The sequence below is a fragment of the Typha angustifolia genome, chromosome 15 (assembly GCF_048772165.1).
Source record: "Typha angustifolia cultivar Huaian chromosome 15, ASM4877216v1, whole genome shotgun sequence".
In the NCBI taxonomy this organism is placed as follows: domain Eukaryota; kingdom Viridiplantae; phylum Streptophyta; class Magnoliopsida; order Poales; family Typhaceae; genus Typha; species Typha angustifolia.
In genome coordinates this window covers 7403538-7419368 of record NC_133253.1, presented here as the reverse complement: position 1 = coordinate 7419368, position 15831 = coordinate 7403538, and the positions used below count along the sequence as shown (strand labels likewise).

The following is a 15831-nucleotide window of genomic DNA, read 5'->3' as shown; positions in this document are numbered from 1 at the left end:
TGTATTGTGTTCCCTTGGCTGCAGACTGCAGCAGCTTTTCATGAGTAGGAATCTGCTGCTAGCTTTTACTCTTTGTTGGATTATATTTTAATTTTTTATTTTTGTTTGAGAAGAAAGGGTAAAACTCAATTATATTATGCCTCAGCTCACTTTGTAGAACAAGAAAAATCTTGCACTAGTATAAGCTTCCTTACATTAGTATCTCTCTCTTGTTTTTCTCTATCTTCTCATCCATTTATTATAAATAGTATTTTAGTCGTTTATTAAATTATTATTTTAACCTTATGTTACATCAAGTACAATTATTATACACTATAGTAATTTATAAATAAATATTATAATAACTTATATTGGTATAATATCTGTTATGCAAGCATAACAAATGAGCATAACTATACTAGTATAGAACTTTGATAGAATGAATGCCTCTTAGAAAAATAAAAATTAGTGAGAGAAAGAGAAGAGGGCAGAAGAATTAAAGATTACAGAGGTCAGTAAAATCTGAAAATGAGATCTTTCTCTTATGTGGGAATAAATGTTTTCAGTTTCTTCAAAACCCTGTTAGTTTTGCTTAGAATCATGAGCATGTAAAGGCGGTCTTACGGAAAATTTGACTGTTCCTCTCCCTCCAAATGCTCTATCAGAAATTATTATTTTTTTTTCTTTTTTTTCATTATTCAAGGGTCTGAAAATTAATAATGGATTAGATAAATAGTTAACTCTTTTTAGTTACCGAGACACTTTAGCTCCACTAAGCTCTAGCCAAAATTTAGGCTCTACCAATCCTCTTTGAATTTTGTGCCCCCGCTCCAGTTGGATGGATATTGATTCGGTGAACTCGATCTCCAAAAAATTTTGGTTAGGGGAGCACTGTTTGTCTAAATTAGTATAAACGATGTGTGCCGAGGGGCACTGATCCTTGCTCTGATTATGTGATTTTCGTGAAAAACATTGTTAGTAAACTAATGGTTAGTTCACATCATATCTTTTGCAACTGGGTGTGTAAGGATAGACCTTGTATATGTCTCTGTGTTCAGATTCTGTAAGACATCCATGTCTTGATCCCACTCTGGCAAGCACAGTTGTGTCATTGTGTTATCATTGTTATCACCAAATGCAGTAACAGGAGTGTAGGAAACTAATGATTAAGTCGTTTGGTATGATTTCTCTAGCTACTGCTTGTCTTCTCGCAACTTTCCTTTCTCCACTTGTTACTTTCACCAACTACGTGCATAATACGTATAAACACTCATCAGTAGAAAGGTAATAATAATACAAGTTGATTCGAAGTTTTGGGTTCGGCTCCAGTTAACTTATTGTGGTCCAGTATAAATGCCAAAATCAAACATCTTAATACTTTCGTCCTTAGCCCATCACTGTTTTATCTCAGGTGAAACTTTAAACCGTGATTAGAACCCCAAACTCCATCTTAATATTTGAGAGTTAGATCTAATTATCTCTCAGGTATACTGGAAGAAGAAGAACAACAACAACAACAAAAAAAATCTGGGGAAAAAACGAAGCTAATATGTGAGAGTTTTTTTTTTTTTTTGACAAGAAGTTTTGAAGTATTGACATGGAAAAGAAAAGAAAAGAAAAGGAAAAAAAAAGCCTCTTATTAGTTATTAGCCTCTAAATAAGTAGCCTCATCCAGCTACGAGATCCAAACATCTGGTCGAGAAGTATAACGACGGCCATGGCGAAGGACACGTCAACCCCCGGCTCGACGACGAGGCGGAAGACGTCGAGGCCAATGGCGACGCCGCCCGTGGCAGCCTCCTTCCGCCTAATGACTGCGAGCTGCCGCCGCGTCTCGTCGTAGACGACGCAGCGGCGCTCCGAGTAGGAGCCCTCCACCTCACACCCGCCGCCGCTCCTCGCCGTGCACGAGTGCGGGGTCACGTGCGCCAGCGAGGTCGGGTGGAGGAGGCTCACGTGCTTCCGGACGGAGAACCTCGGCTTCGCCGACTCCTCGCCGTCGTAGATTTGCCAACACTCGACCAGGCTCAGCTTCTTCACATGTGGTAAGAAACTTTACTTAGTTGATCGATTGAAATCGAGAAATTTAGGCACAACTCTAGAAATATCCGACCAAATTGGACGCAGAAAGAAGGGCAAAATAGAGCAATAGATGATCTAATCACCTTGCGGCGAAAGGTGAGGAGCGGATTCCCGGCGCCGTCCATGAGGACGATATCGCCGCCGCTCCCCTTCGCGTAGTTATCGACGCGGAAGACGAGATTGCCCTTCGCGTCGAAGACGGTGAACCCGTTCCCGTTGAACAGGAGCGACTTCCTCCACACCGTCAGCACCGCCACGCCATCGCCGGATACGGCAGGCATAGTAACCTCCGACGGGTCGGCGTTCGGGTGTACCTTCGGCATCCCTCGCCGGATCTAGGGTTCCGACCGCCTGGATCAGAGAGGAAGGAGATAGACCATCGGCGAGGTGTGCGCTGGTCGCCAGGGAGGGTGGGTATTTATACCTCCTATGGTCGAAAACGCCCTCGTCAAATGGGAGAAATTACCTGGTGTGACGTTAATCTGGGGGCGTCCGGGTGTTAATTAAATAATTAGTGTTTCTTAACTTCAAAGGTTAACGGAGCTCCGTGGCTACGGGAGTGCCACGTGACGAATGACAGGGATTTAAGACCTTAATAACATATGATGGTGGTGATAAGTTTCATGGGGTCTGTGGTCTGTGGGCGGTTGGTTATATTGGCGTCAACGTCCAACGAAGAGGTTTGTTTTTCATAATAATATAATAAAAGTAGGTAATTACGTACAAAATAACCTTAATCTCAATAGTATAAAGCATTAGAAGAGCATAATATACAGTGTTATTTTAATCTTGTTTGTATATATTTTATCTTGTTTTAAGCTATTTTCTTTTTCTTTTGTAAGAAAGTTATAGTGACAAAATATAACCTATACGGTTGTTCATGCACAACTCGGTTAAAGGATATATGGGTTTAAAATGTAGAAAAGTATATATACAAATAAAGAGAGATATACAGGCAAGAAAAGAAAACCTAAGACAATGACACGTAGTATGTGGCATAGCTAGTGGATAGCATATTACAACTTATCCAAGTCGTCGTATGGTTGCATGCACTTTGTATATATATATATATATATATATATAAATATATAAAAGAGGGTGCTAATCCAATAATGCAAGCGTGCAATATTCCTAATATTCCATCTTTTGACATGGAAACAAAGTATAGAAAGAGGCCAAGACGCAAGAGATATTAAGCTTATACTCTTGCGTGGCGCGATCCCATTGGTTAGCTCCACTATTTAATTTGTCCACCGGCCTACATGTCACCATCTTATATGGTCTAAGGAACTATTAAGAAGATGGAACAATTATTAACATGTATAAAGAAGGACCAAGTTACAAGAGAATCATATATATATATATGTATAATAATGAATGTACATGTTGGGTAATAAACTAATAAGGACGAAAAACAAAAAATCAATGAGTTATTCATCCTTCACAAAAAGGGGAAAAAAAAGGGGACAAACTTTAGGTTTCATCTATCACATTCTTCTGATGTGAACTTTGATGAATCTCTCTTTTCATTTGGTCCCAAGTTTTAGCATCATATTGTGATGTTAATGAGCAAGTTGGCAATGGCCATGAGGATTTATGAGCACCCAAAAAATAAAAAGTTAAAAAAAGAACTCTATTATGTGACCATCTTTCGACATATATATATATAATTTATTAGAGTATTGCACTATATATTTATGTTATTGATCAAAGAAAAACTAAAGAATCTAAGTTTCGATAAACTCATTGAAATTGATTACCATATTATTCATAATAAGGTTGATCATAATTGCTCAACTTCTTTTATTTTTCTCTTTACGAGCAGTTTGTTGATAGTTTCACTAAGATCTTGCACGTGAATTTATTTTTTTTATTTATTTATTAGTTAGATGGTATGGATCTTTATACCCTAAAGGGGAATATAACACTCTTATTGTTTCAATTTTATTTATGTACACCTTAGTACTATATATTCATCTTATACTAATCAATGAAACCCTAGAGAAAACTTTTTAATTTCTTTGGATTTCCTCTTTGACAAAGTCTGTGACTTAGAAATAAACCCATTTTGTACTTTATTTGGAGATGTAGAGAATATATATGCATCCATGATTGCATATTGCCAAAATTAAACAAGCTGTATACTTATTATTTAATAAAATAAGTTAGTTATGGCTACTCTATCATGCTATTTAATAGAAAAAGTAAGGAGATATAATTATAAATGCTCGAATATATATATTGATAGCAATAGTTCTTAGCATATTCTACCATGAGAACCATCCAGCTTTCATGACAACTATAATACGAAGTTGATGGGTTTATTGAAGTGTATATATGTGTATGTATACATAGATGATAGCAAGTGCACGATAGTTACGTATACCTAATAAATAATTCTCAAAATGGCCACTTGCTCTTAAAATTTATTACAAATGAAAGTATATAAATTAAGAGTTGCTTAATAAAATACAATTAGTACATTTTAGTACGTAGGTGGTACGAACATGAAGAATTTTTATTTTGTAGTATTGGTTGATCAACTACTATAGTACTACTATTCCTTTAAATTATGAGATAATTATAAAATAGTACTCTAAGTGTTGATTTTATTGTAAATAAAACTCTTTTTTATTTATCTATAAACGTTAGGTCCTATTTACTAAATTGAAACACCGAGCAACATGTATACATAGTTAAATTTAGAGTGAATTATATTTGACGATCTTAATTATCACTCTATATTAGTTTCAATTTCTAAAAACAAAGGACATATATTCCTCTTAGGTGCGGTCAGAGAGTGAGATAGAGATAAAGAGTTGAAAAAAGAGAAGAGAAAGTTAAAGAAAGATAGGAGAAATGTGTGACGCTTAGCTTGAGGGTGCAGCATGCTCTACACTATGCCTGTGGCATGTTGTAGAAGGTTTATAAGTGAGATGTAGAAAGAGGAAGATGATTGAGTAGAGTCATGCGCCATGCGTGTGACTAAAGTTGTCCTCTCTCTCTCTCTCTCTCTTTAAGGTGTTAAGTTATTCATCTAATTTTCATATTAACAGCATATCATAATGTGTCAAATTTTCTTTTTTATAAAGCATTCTCTTACGGTGAATATCAATTTCTTAATTTATGATCACCGACAAGAGAGATTATACTGTATTATTCTCCATATGTCTTATGAATCAGATTCAGATAAAAAAAATATATTGACTCACATAACTAATTTATTTGAATAATTTTACTTATAATTTGAATATAACTCACATAATTTTAAATAATTCATGCAATTCAATAATAACTCGTTTGATAAATAGATCCATCCTTGATGGCTTATAGCATGATTGCCCACCCCTGACTGTGACCTTGATATTAATTATACTATCATATACATACATATATATATATAAAGATTTCAAACTTATCTTTAATTTCTTTGTTAAGATATTGAGAAGTTGTGGTTCAAACTAAGGGCCTCTGGGCTCTAGTTGCACTACTTGGCTTTGCAAGAGATTGCATGGACTACTACTTAATCATACAGGATTCCTTTGATTTAATCACACCTACAATTTGATCACTTTGCCAGGTTTTCCAAGTGGATTGGTAGGTCTGACTTCTGAGATAGGGTTTAATATTTACCATTAAATGGAGATCATGATATAAGTTACATAGTACATATGAAAGCTAGGAGGACCCCAATAATATAATAGTAATGTTATATTTTAGCCCTCAAAGTGGTGAATCTTAAAAAGAACTTCACAGCGAAGCGATAAGATGTGATAAGATGATTCCTTCTACTATCAAAAGAGTACTTATATTGTAGGTTAAGAATAACTTTATCTATCTCTGTTCTAGTAGTTATCGCAAATTATCAACAATGTTGTGGACTTTTATGATTTAGCGACGGTAATAAACACAAAATGCAGGGACTCTTTTGTAAAGTTTCGAGAAAAGAAAAAGAAAAGTTTCAACTGTGTGTTCTGATTAAGACGTGTAACGGGTCACCAAACTAAAGCCATCAAATTGGTCGATGTGGACTCGGCTTTGTTTGGTTACGAGACAAAGAGTCTTAAAAAGGGAGAGAGAGGAAAAAGGAGATGAGAACAAGAACACAAGTACTGGTCTCAGATTCATCCATTAAATGCTCTTGGACTCGTGGGTCCGTGCTATATTATATCTTCCTTTTGTTTTCTCATTTAGCACCCTGTATTACTTCCTTATTGTAGGTGGATACACGTGCACTTCTTTAAAAATAAGTTTTTTTTTTTTGAATATGAGGCTGGAAGCATAAATAGTAAAAAGATAGGTGTGAATCTGCAATATGAAAAGTGCAGGGCGTCATTACAATGTTAATCTATATATATATATATATATATATTTTTTGCTACTTTTTCCATATCTCAACAAAAATAACAAACTAATCTCGCTCACTCATCGTTAAGTAGTTGGGATAAATCTAATTATTAACTAACAAATCAACAATTATTAGCCGGTGTTGTTTGGAAGATCCGATAAACATCACTTTGTTCCGTTCTTCTCGCCTTCACTACTACTCTCTCGCTCTCTCTCTTGATTCTTCGAGATCACAAATAGTAACGAACAAAAAAGCCGACCGAATCCAAACTCGAAGGCGGAAGCAATTCCTCCCGCATTTGTGCACGGAAGAGGATTTTGATTGCAGAAAGTAATCTACGAGAATGGCCAATTTGGTGTATAGGAGAAGGTAGGCGGAGGAAGAGGAGGAGAGAGAGAGATGAAAGCTACGCCGCAGCAGGTGAAGAGGAGGTGGAGGGGTCCCGCCTTGGCGGTGCTTGCGCTCGTCGTCTGCTCGCTTCTCGTCCCTGTCGCATTCCTCTTCGGTCGGTTCCCTGCAGGTGCGTTGTCTTTAAAATCTTGTTTTGATCCCTAGGGGTTTTCTCCGATCCGAGATGGATTCGACTCAGAAATCACGGTTTGGTTGCCATTGTAATATGTTTCCGACGGATCTCGGATCAAGAGATCTCTGTGATTGTTCTGATGGACTAAGGAAATAGTCTGTTCGTCTTATAATGGTTTAGGTGGGTGATGCTATTTGTGATTCTTTATGCAGGGTATGTGACCGATGAACGATTGCAACAGGTAAGGATATTTTGACGTGAAGTGCTAATGGATTGGTTGCCTTTTTTTTGTTTTGGGTCCTATGGTGCTATTTGGTAATGAGTGGATTTCTAAGCTTGATTTGCAGGAGATTAGATTCCATTCTTTTGGTCAAGGTGGCCGATATTTGCCAGAGGTTAGTTTTGCATCATTTATTTTTTGAGTAGTCATAGGATGTTGATGTAAAATTTGCAATTATTGTCTTTGCTTCATGTCACAGGAAATTAAATAAATTAGTCCATCTTTGCCAACGGTTCCATATTGTCATTTGAGTTGTTAACCGCATTGGAAGCCTTATATTTGATTATTTGCCGTAGTATGCAGAATTCTCTTAGATATGTTAATTTGGGTAGAATAAAAGGAGTTTTTTTTAGATGTGTTATTTATGATCATGCTTGTTGTAAGTCGAGCTGCATTGTATTATCAACTCATGAATGATCATGGGCTAAGTGCTTTATTACCTTTCAATTTGAGAGGTGCTATTTTTTATGGAAATCCAGAATGGTAGGTTATGGAACTCTATGCTCAAAGCCAATAGTGTGATATATATTCAAAGCACATCAGTACAATGTTGCTCATAAGCATTCTTTCTATTGTCTTTCATATTGGAAGTAATCAACATGGTGATAGACTGAAAGATTCTACTTGATTCGGGTAGGTATATTGTTCAAAATATATGAACATCTCAAGAGAGTAGTGTCCATGTCTGTTATGCTATCACAATAGAGCAACATTCTCAGTTTGTGTCATTTACTTATTTTATTGATGGTGCTCTTTACACTTTTGGAGAGCAATTGCTGGGATTTTTTTTAAGCTCTTCACAGTTTTGCATATCTTACTAATGATTGTAGCAATCATTTTATTTAATGCTACCACCAGTTTTTGCTTCATTTTAACTTTTCTTATAGGAATTATACTTATTTATTTTTTACGGATTTTTGGTTGGTGCTTCCTTTTGCTACGGTTGGTATTTAGTTGGATGAAATATTTCGATTTTAATAATCTATCCAGTGACCGTTCTGATTTAGATATCTTCGCGTTCTGCTTCTCAGGATGTTGAGGAAGAGAAAGCACTCGAAGATAACGTAAACTTGCATACAAAGACCAATAATGACTCTGCCAATCATGTGATCTCTAACTCAACACAACAAGGTATCCTGCATTGATACTTCAATATATGATTTGCGTAGTTAGAGCATATTTAATGATAGCACATAATAGGCTTTAACCTGTTTTGAGTAGAGACTGGGAACAAGCTAATAATCAGTTACTGTGAATAAAAGTAGAAAAGGAGAGACGTTTAAAAAAGTAAGAACAATTAACTTGAATTGCAAAATCCTAGCAATGTCTTGTTCTCATTACTATTAGCAAGTAAATAGTAAGAAGACCCACAATGACTACCATTGGTGTGATACCTTACTCAATATGAAAAGGTACAATTGATACTTTAATATATGATTTGAGCAAGCTTTCTAGTTTCTGCTGATTCCGATCCCACCTCGAACCTTGTGAAAGGGAAAGGGAGAGAGAAGGGGAAGTTGGAGAGGAAGAAGGTTTGAGTGAGATTTTTTCTTTGGGTGAGAGTGAGATTAGAGATGGCAGAGAGATAGGGAGGAGATGAGAGAGAGTTAGTGAGAGAAAGGGGATTTTTTATTTGTGTGAGAGAGAGAGGGAAGAGAGAGAGAGTGAGCAGGAGAAAGGGAGAGAGAGATAAAGATTGAGAAAATAATATTTTTTTAGTTTTTAGACTTCATGTGTGAGTAAATTATACTTTATATCTTTCTTCATTTAATTTTTAGATTTTTATGGATATTAAAATACATGCTGCTATGAATGGTCTGATACATATTATTTTTTAAGGCAGTCGATTCCAATCTTGATACTCGGAACATTGGATTTGAGTATTATCCTATTAGGGCTTTATAAAAGGTAGTAAGTACTTGGCTTTGATCTGGTTTGAGTAGGGACTAGGGACAAACTAATAACCATTTACCTACTTACCTGTAGATTGAAATAGAAAAGAAAAGCATTCTGAGAAAGCAAGAAAATTTAAAATGAACTGTAGATACTTAGCAATGTCTTGTTCTTATTTCTCTTATTGGTGTAAGGCTGCAAAATTTGTTAGATATTAGTCTTTAATTTTTCATGTGTTTATGTGCTAATACGAATTGAACTCTTTTTTTTTTTACATGAAAGAGTCATGGTATTAAATAAGATTGTGGTATGTGGTGTATTCATTCCATAAGATCAAGTGGAAACTTGGAGGAGCTTATGATGAACTTCCTTACCAGCTTTGGTAGTGGTTCTAAAATATAAGGGAAAATATATAAAATGTTTAACCTGTCCAACATCACTTACAGGTCTTTTTGGTACAAATCTACTTTTGCTTTTCATGTCTGATCTCATGACCTTGCCACATACTGGTCGTGGGAATCAACCTATTTTGGGAATCAACCTAGTAATCTACCTTCTATTGACTGTTTCGTTTACTCTCTTCACATTTCATTTCCCTCAATTCGAATATTTCAAATACTTACTGTTGTGCTTTCTTCCGTTAAATGCAGTTGTTCCTATGCCGCCTACCACTATACCAAAAGCACCTCCAGCTTTGAGTATGCGAGTAAGACTTCCTCTCGTATTAGCAAATGCAAAAAGGAAATTACTAGATATGGTTTGAGCTGATGATTTCGATTTATAAATACTTTAGTGATTCGTATATTTGTTATGTTACATTTTAGCTAATTAAGTTGGCAACTCGATATTTTAGTTGACTTTTCGGTATGTTTCATAATTTCTTCATTTTCATATTCTATGATTATATTGTTCATGCATTCTACATTGTTCTGTATGGCAAGAATGACAAGAAGAAGAAGAAGAAGGCCAAAGGTTTGAATGATGATGAGACTGAAGAATCCTGCCAAGTTGAATTTGGGAGCTACTGCCTCTGGTCCATTGAAAACAAAGAAGCAATGAAGGATTTAGTTGTTAAAAAATTAAAAGATCAGCTATTTCAGGCTAGAGCTTACTATCCAAGCATCACAAAGCTTCGTGGGGAGGAGACATTATCTCGTCTATTGAAGCAGAATATTCAGGAGCATGAACGAATGCTTAGTGAGGCCATTATAGATGCTGATCTTCCACCTCTGTAAGTATTAAATTCTACTTTCTGTTCTGCAGTTCTGTTGATTTATGTCCTTATGCTCTCCATGAAGACTTGATATGCATGATAACAGTACTGCTGGATGGTACAATCCTGAGGAACGAGGACCTGAATTAAGATATCACTCAAAACTGTATAGCCATAGCTTAATTTTTGAAAGTTCACAAGCTCCTATTAATAAGAAGTCAGATAATGTCAAGGATTCGTATCGTCTAGGATTCATATTTGCTTCCATTTGTGTAATTGCTGTGAACAGATGAAATTAACAAAAGCCAAGACATATCTTTAACTTCTAGATTAAATCACATATCAAGGCAACTATAGGCTATTGTCTCAATTTATTGATCTGATTTTGAAATCCAACATATTCTAGTTCGAGGGTAGCAGAATAGTCTAGCCCTCTAGTACTTATGAGGTGAAATGGTATGCTTCATATATTAAAATGTTTGAAGGAGCTGTAATATATCTGACATGTATGCAGGTGAAATTTGCAAATTTAATCTTTATCTTTGCTTCCATCTGAGCCTACCCATAACTAAGGATCATGCAAATCATGCCATGAATATCTGTACTTAAGACACCGTTTCAGGATATAATCTTAGGTTTGCTGTTACACATGAGAATTACGAGAGGAGGATGATGTGATACAGATAGGGGTGAAAATGAGTTGGATAATATTCGATTTGACCTTGTTCCATAATTGAAAAGCATATGATATTATAAAATGAGTTGTACATTTCTTATCTGACCCAGATTCAAACGCAGATAGGAATTTGAAAAAATTTTGAATTTGGATCTGGATACAAATTTATAAACTTCACTGAGATATGGATTCCTATACAGATTCAGATTCAATTATTTGGATATTTTGTCATCCACAAATATATAACTTCAATCCACTAGTATTAATAGATTCTTAAACTTCCTAACTCTCTTAACTCGTTTGGCTATAATTTGTTAGCCCTTTCATCTTCCATAATATATGTCCCATTGTTAAATATGGATGTGGATACATTTTCAAATTTCCATTTATCTATAAATATACTAGTGAATTTTATTATATTGCATATCCTTAAACTCCGGATATGTTTAGCTTTAGATTCACCCATTTATAAATTTATCTATATTTCATCTTTATTTGCACTTTTATTTGTTTAAGGTTCGATAGGTATCCAATTTGTATAAAATCTGTTTAAAATCTGGTTCGTATCCAAATCCATTAAAGATCCGGTCTGTATTCAATTTGTATTAGTATTCGTTTAAGATCCGATCCATATCTAAAGCAAAGAACTAAATCCTAATGTGGGTTGACCGCTATGTGATTCATATCCGATCCTTTTTCTTCCCTAGAATACAAGTCTTTATTGTCAAGAAAGTTTCTCGAACCCATTGATCTTATCATTCTCATTGTGAGTTTGGATGCAACAATAACATAATTTCTCTGGCAGGTACATGGATGTTTCTTGGATTTGTGAAGATCAATTTTGGATTGAGTTCTTCTTGTTTGGAGACTATTTTCGTGTTTAATATTATTTTAATATACTTTTTGTAGCACTTCTAAACTATTTACCTGCCTAGGTTTTCTCTCTACTTATCATTTGCCATCTCATTGTCTTCCTCATCTCTCCTATTCCCCTTCCCATTCACCTTCATTTCTCTTCTTTTTCTTTGTTTTATCCCATCCAATCAAAAACATCTATTCTCTCCCACCCCACCCCACCTTTTCCCCTTCTCCAAAATCACACCTAAGTATCTCCCCTCTTATCCCATGTTGACCATCGTCACCATAGGAGGAATCATGGTGCAAGATAGCGGAGGAGCAATGGCAGTGCTAGCTGGGGAAGGTAGGGTCTGGCTCGACAGTGCATTGGAGGAGGAGGAGGGTGGTGGAATGGGAAAGGGAAGGATGAGAGCAGAGGTAGAGAGTTAGGATGAGGTTGAGAGAAGAGTTGGTTTTTGATTGGATGAGGGAGAGGGGAAAAAAGAGTAGAGGAGAGATAAGAGAGGTGGAGAAGAGAATGACGTGGTGAAAATGAATGAGATGTCAAATGACAAGGAGAGAGAAAACCTAGATCCATTAATAGTTTTAAAATTCTACTAATTTTAAAAATTTTGTATTAAAAGAATATTAAAAGGGTCGTGTTTGGATCTTCTTAGTTTTCCTTGAGATAGTGTTTTAATGATCAAAGATCAATAATCTAGGGATAGACTCTTCAATACTTCTGTGGATAATGATAGAAATACCTCCATTATCAAGTGGGAACTTATACTTCTTATTCTATAATTGATTGGTATTTTGTCATGCTAAAATTGTGGTCTGGCATTGAACGAAGTGTACAACAGATTATTGAAGACTGAAAATGCTTCTGAATAATATGCTCCTATTTATTTGGACAAAATTTGGACATGAAAATGTATTATGTAGGTTACGAACATTCTGCAATTTGTTTCTCTCAGCTGTGGATGAACTTGCAATTCGTTGGTTTATATATGAAAACTCTTGTATCTTCTGAATATCTGGAAGGGCTTTTGGGCTTTCCATTATGCTTTAAATTACCTATATGGGATGATGATGGCATTCTTATTTACTTCTAGTATTGGAAAGAAGATTAAAACAATGGATCAAACAATTGCAAGGGCCAAGTCGCACACTGCAGATTGCAATAATGTTGACAAGAAACTCAGGCAGATACTTGATCTTACAGAGGATGAAGCTCATTTTCATATGAAGCAAAGTGCTTTCCTCTACAATCTTGGTGTTCAGACAATGCCCAAAAGTCTCCATTGTTTGTCTATGAGGTTGACAGTGGAGTACTTTAAATCTCCGCCAGTGGACTTAGAGCACTTGAATGTTCAAAAATTTGATATCCCAAAATACAGACACTATATCGTATTCTCTAGAAATGTTCTTGCAGCTTCTGTTGTCATCAACTCAACTGTGATGAGTTCTGAGGTAGTGTAGGTAGTACATTGATGTTTAGCCATTAAAATATGTCCTGCTTTATTGGCATTGATTACTAATTTTTTCAATTTTTTTTTGCAGGTAACAGGAAATATGGTTTTTCATCTGCTAACAGATTCACAGAATTATTATGCCATGAAATTCTGGTTTGCAAGAAATTCTTATATGGAAGCAGCTGTTCAAGTCATAAACTATGACGAACATAGTCTAGAGAACTTGCGTGATGTGGGCCTTCAGCAACTCTATTTGTCTGAGGAGTTCCGTGTTTCCATTCGTAACATTGATCAACCCGCTGCAAGGATGAGTACAGAGTACTTGTCAATTTTCAGTCACTCGCATTTTCTTCTTCCAGAAATATTCAAGAAGTTGAAGAAGGTGATCATATTGGATGATGATGTGGTCATCCAGCATGACCTTTCTTCATTATGGAACCTTGATTTGGGAGAAAAGGTAAATGGTGCCGTTAATTTTTGTCGCGTGAGATTTGGTCAGCTAAAAAGATACTTGAGGGAGAACAGCTATGATGATTATTCTTGTTCCTGGATGTCTGGCGTGAATATAGTGGATTTGGAGAAGTGGAGAGAGTTTAATGTTACAGGGAAGTATCTGCAGATCCTCCAACAGGTCAGTATAAATCGTTAGGAGACGTTATAGTGAGCCTACATTCTTAGGTTTATATCAGCAAAACTGGAATCTGCACTGTGTGTTTATTTATTTATCTTAATTATCACTTCTTTACGTCATTCAGATATTGAAAAAGATAGCAATCTTAAACAACTGGTGTTGCTTATATCCAAGATAGTTGGTAATAAAAGTGTTGTTCTTTCTAGTTGAGTTATGATAAAGTCCTATTAAATGATATTGTCGTATAACTATTTGAGATTCCTCAGCATCTTTTAATTTTTGTACTTGTTTGTCATTTGAATTATATGATTCTAGGATCCAACCTGAAAATAATTTCTAAATTTTCCTTTAAGTGAAGGCAACTAGAATGGTATTGTCTGTCTTTTTGTAGGTATTAGATAGAGATACTGATTATGAACAAATGTCATTCTCTTGCTTCCTGTGCCTTTTTGCCTTGTAAACTGGTCGACACCTCATTTCATTCGAGTGCTGACTTTTCTCTCCATTTCCAGAAAAAAAAGGCTTTTTGTGTTCTATCCTTCACTCCAGGATGTGTGTCATCATTTCTTTTTGAGTTTTTTTAATTAATATTAGGCTCCCCCCAGCGGGGGACAAAGACAGGCATTTAGATTCTTTCATATATCAAAGTAAATATTATTTTACTTCGGAGGAGATAAGAGAACTTGTAATTCATATACAATCCTTTAACATATAGAATTTTCATGCTAAACTATAAATGCATTAAATATAGCTGGAATTTGTTTTTTTATAAAGTATGGAATATTTGTTGAAAAAAATACTATAAATGACATTTTTAATTTTGGCTCTAAAGTTCTTGCTGTATTTGCTGATATTACAGTTCCAAAGTAGGAAGGGGGCGTCCTTGCAAGCTGCAGCACTGCCCATAAGCTTACTGGCCTTTCAAGATCTCATTTATCCCTTGAATGACACATGGAGTTTATCAGGGCTTGGCTATGATTATGATATCAGTGAGGACGCTATAAGCAGTGCTGTGTCGTTGCATTATAATGGCAACATGAAACCTTGGCTTGAATTAGGTATACCAGATCACAAGAAGTACTGGAAGAAATTTCTTACACAAGAAGAGCGGTTTCTGGATGAGTGCAATGTACATTTATAGCTAAGGATAGTGTAAGGTTAGGCAATTTGACAAGTCCTGCTGGATTGTTAAGTCTATCGGCTAAAATACATTTTGCCTGTGCCGGATGGATGACTATAGCTACCCGAAGGGAAGCTATGTCATATGGCATACGTATGGAGGTCAGTACAGCACAAGGCCAAGAGGTAGCTGTAGGAACAATTTAATCCGAGAAGAATAGAAGATCCAGAAGAACTTGTTTACTGGACTTGAAGAGCTTCTTGAATCTGCAGTTCTTAGATGTTGATAGTTTCTTGTAAAATCAAGGATATCCAGTAGCTATCAATCTCCGCACAGGTGCTTCTATTCAATGTGGGTAGTGATCTTATCATTCATTTTGCGCCATAATTGGATCATTTATATATTAGCATGGCACACATTGGTGTTGTTAGGCTGTCATTTCGAGTTGTTATTTTTTTTTTCTACTGTATTTTTGGCCCTTATTGTTTAATTATTAATAATAAGGGTTTATTCAGATTTTGTTAAGATTTGTTAAATTCTTTGATTTCAACTATTGCACATTGATTGTTGAATGGAACTTTGATTGCAAAACACTTCATGCGATTGTACTACTGTTCAGGGATTTCTTCCCCCCACTACCTGATTTTGCACTTGTAATTAGTGGGCATAAACTAGCAGAGAGCAGTCATCTTGCATTATTATGGAAGACTTGCTGAGCTTCCTTAGGTTATAGGTTTTTTTGTATTCAGGTGGAATCAATTCTAGAATAGATAT

At 35.7% G+C, this 15831-nt stretch overlaps 2 protein-coding genes across 3 annotated transcripts; one reads left to right on the top strand and one right to left on the bottom strand.

Annotated features, from left to right (window-relative positions):
- Positions 1-1600: 1600 nt before the first annotated feature.
- Positions 1601-2463, bottom strand: LOC140778785 (protein LURP-one-related 8-like). The gene is made up of 2 exons (XM_073123648.1): positions 2145-2463; positions 1601-2013 (listed from the first exon to the last, which is right to left on the bottom strand). Exons 1-2 carry the CDS (start codon positions 2382-2384, stop codon positions 1633-1635), a joined length of 621 nt encoding a protein of 206 aa, XP_072979749.1. The 5' UTR covers positions 2385-2463; the 3' UTR covers positions 1601-1632.
- Positions 2464-6550: 4087 nt separating this feature from the next.
- On the top strand, positions 6551-15669 carry LOC140777186 (probable galacturonosyltransferase 7). 2 transcript variants are annotated; one of them, XM_073121129.1, is made up of 9 exons: positions 6551-6929; positions 7145-7173; positions 7280-7327; positions 8244-8343; positions 9756-9811; positions 10047-10336; positions 12947-13304; positions 13395-13937; positions 14797-15669. In XM_073121129.1, the coding sequence occupies exons 1-9, from the start codon at positions 6809-6811 to the stop codon at positions 15076-15078; spliced, it is 1827 nt and encodes a 608-aa protein (XP_072977230.1). In that variant the 5' UTR covers positions 6551-6808; the 3' UTR covers positions 15079-15669. The 2 variants fall into 2 exon arrangements, with proteins under 2 accessions (XP_072977230.1, XP_072977229.1); XM_073121128.1 differs by having other exon boundaries at positions 7268-7327.
- The last annotated feature ends 162 nt before the right edge of the window (positions 15670-15831 follow it).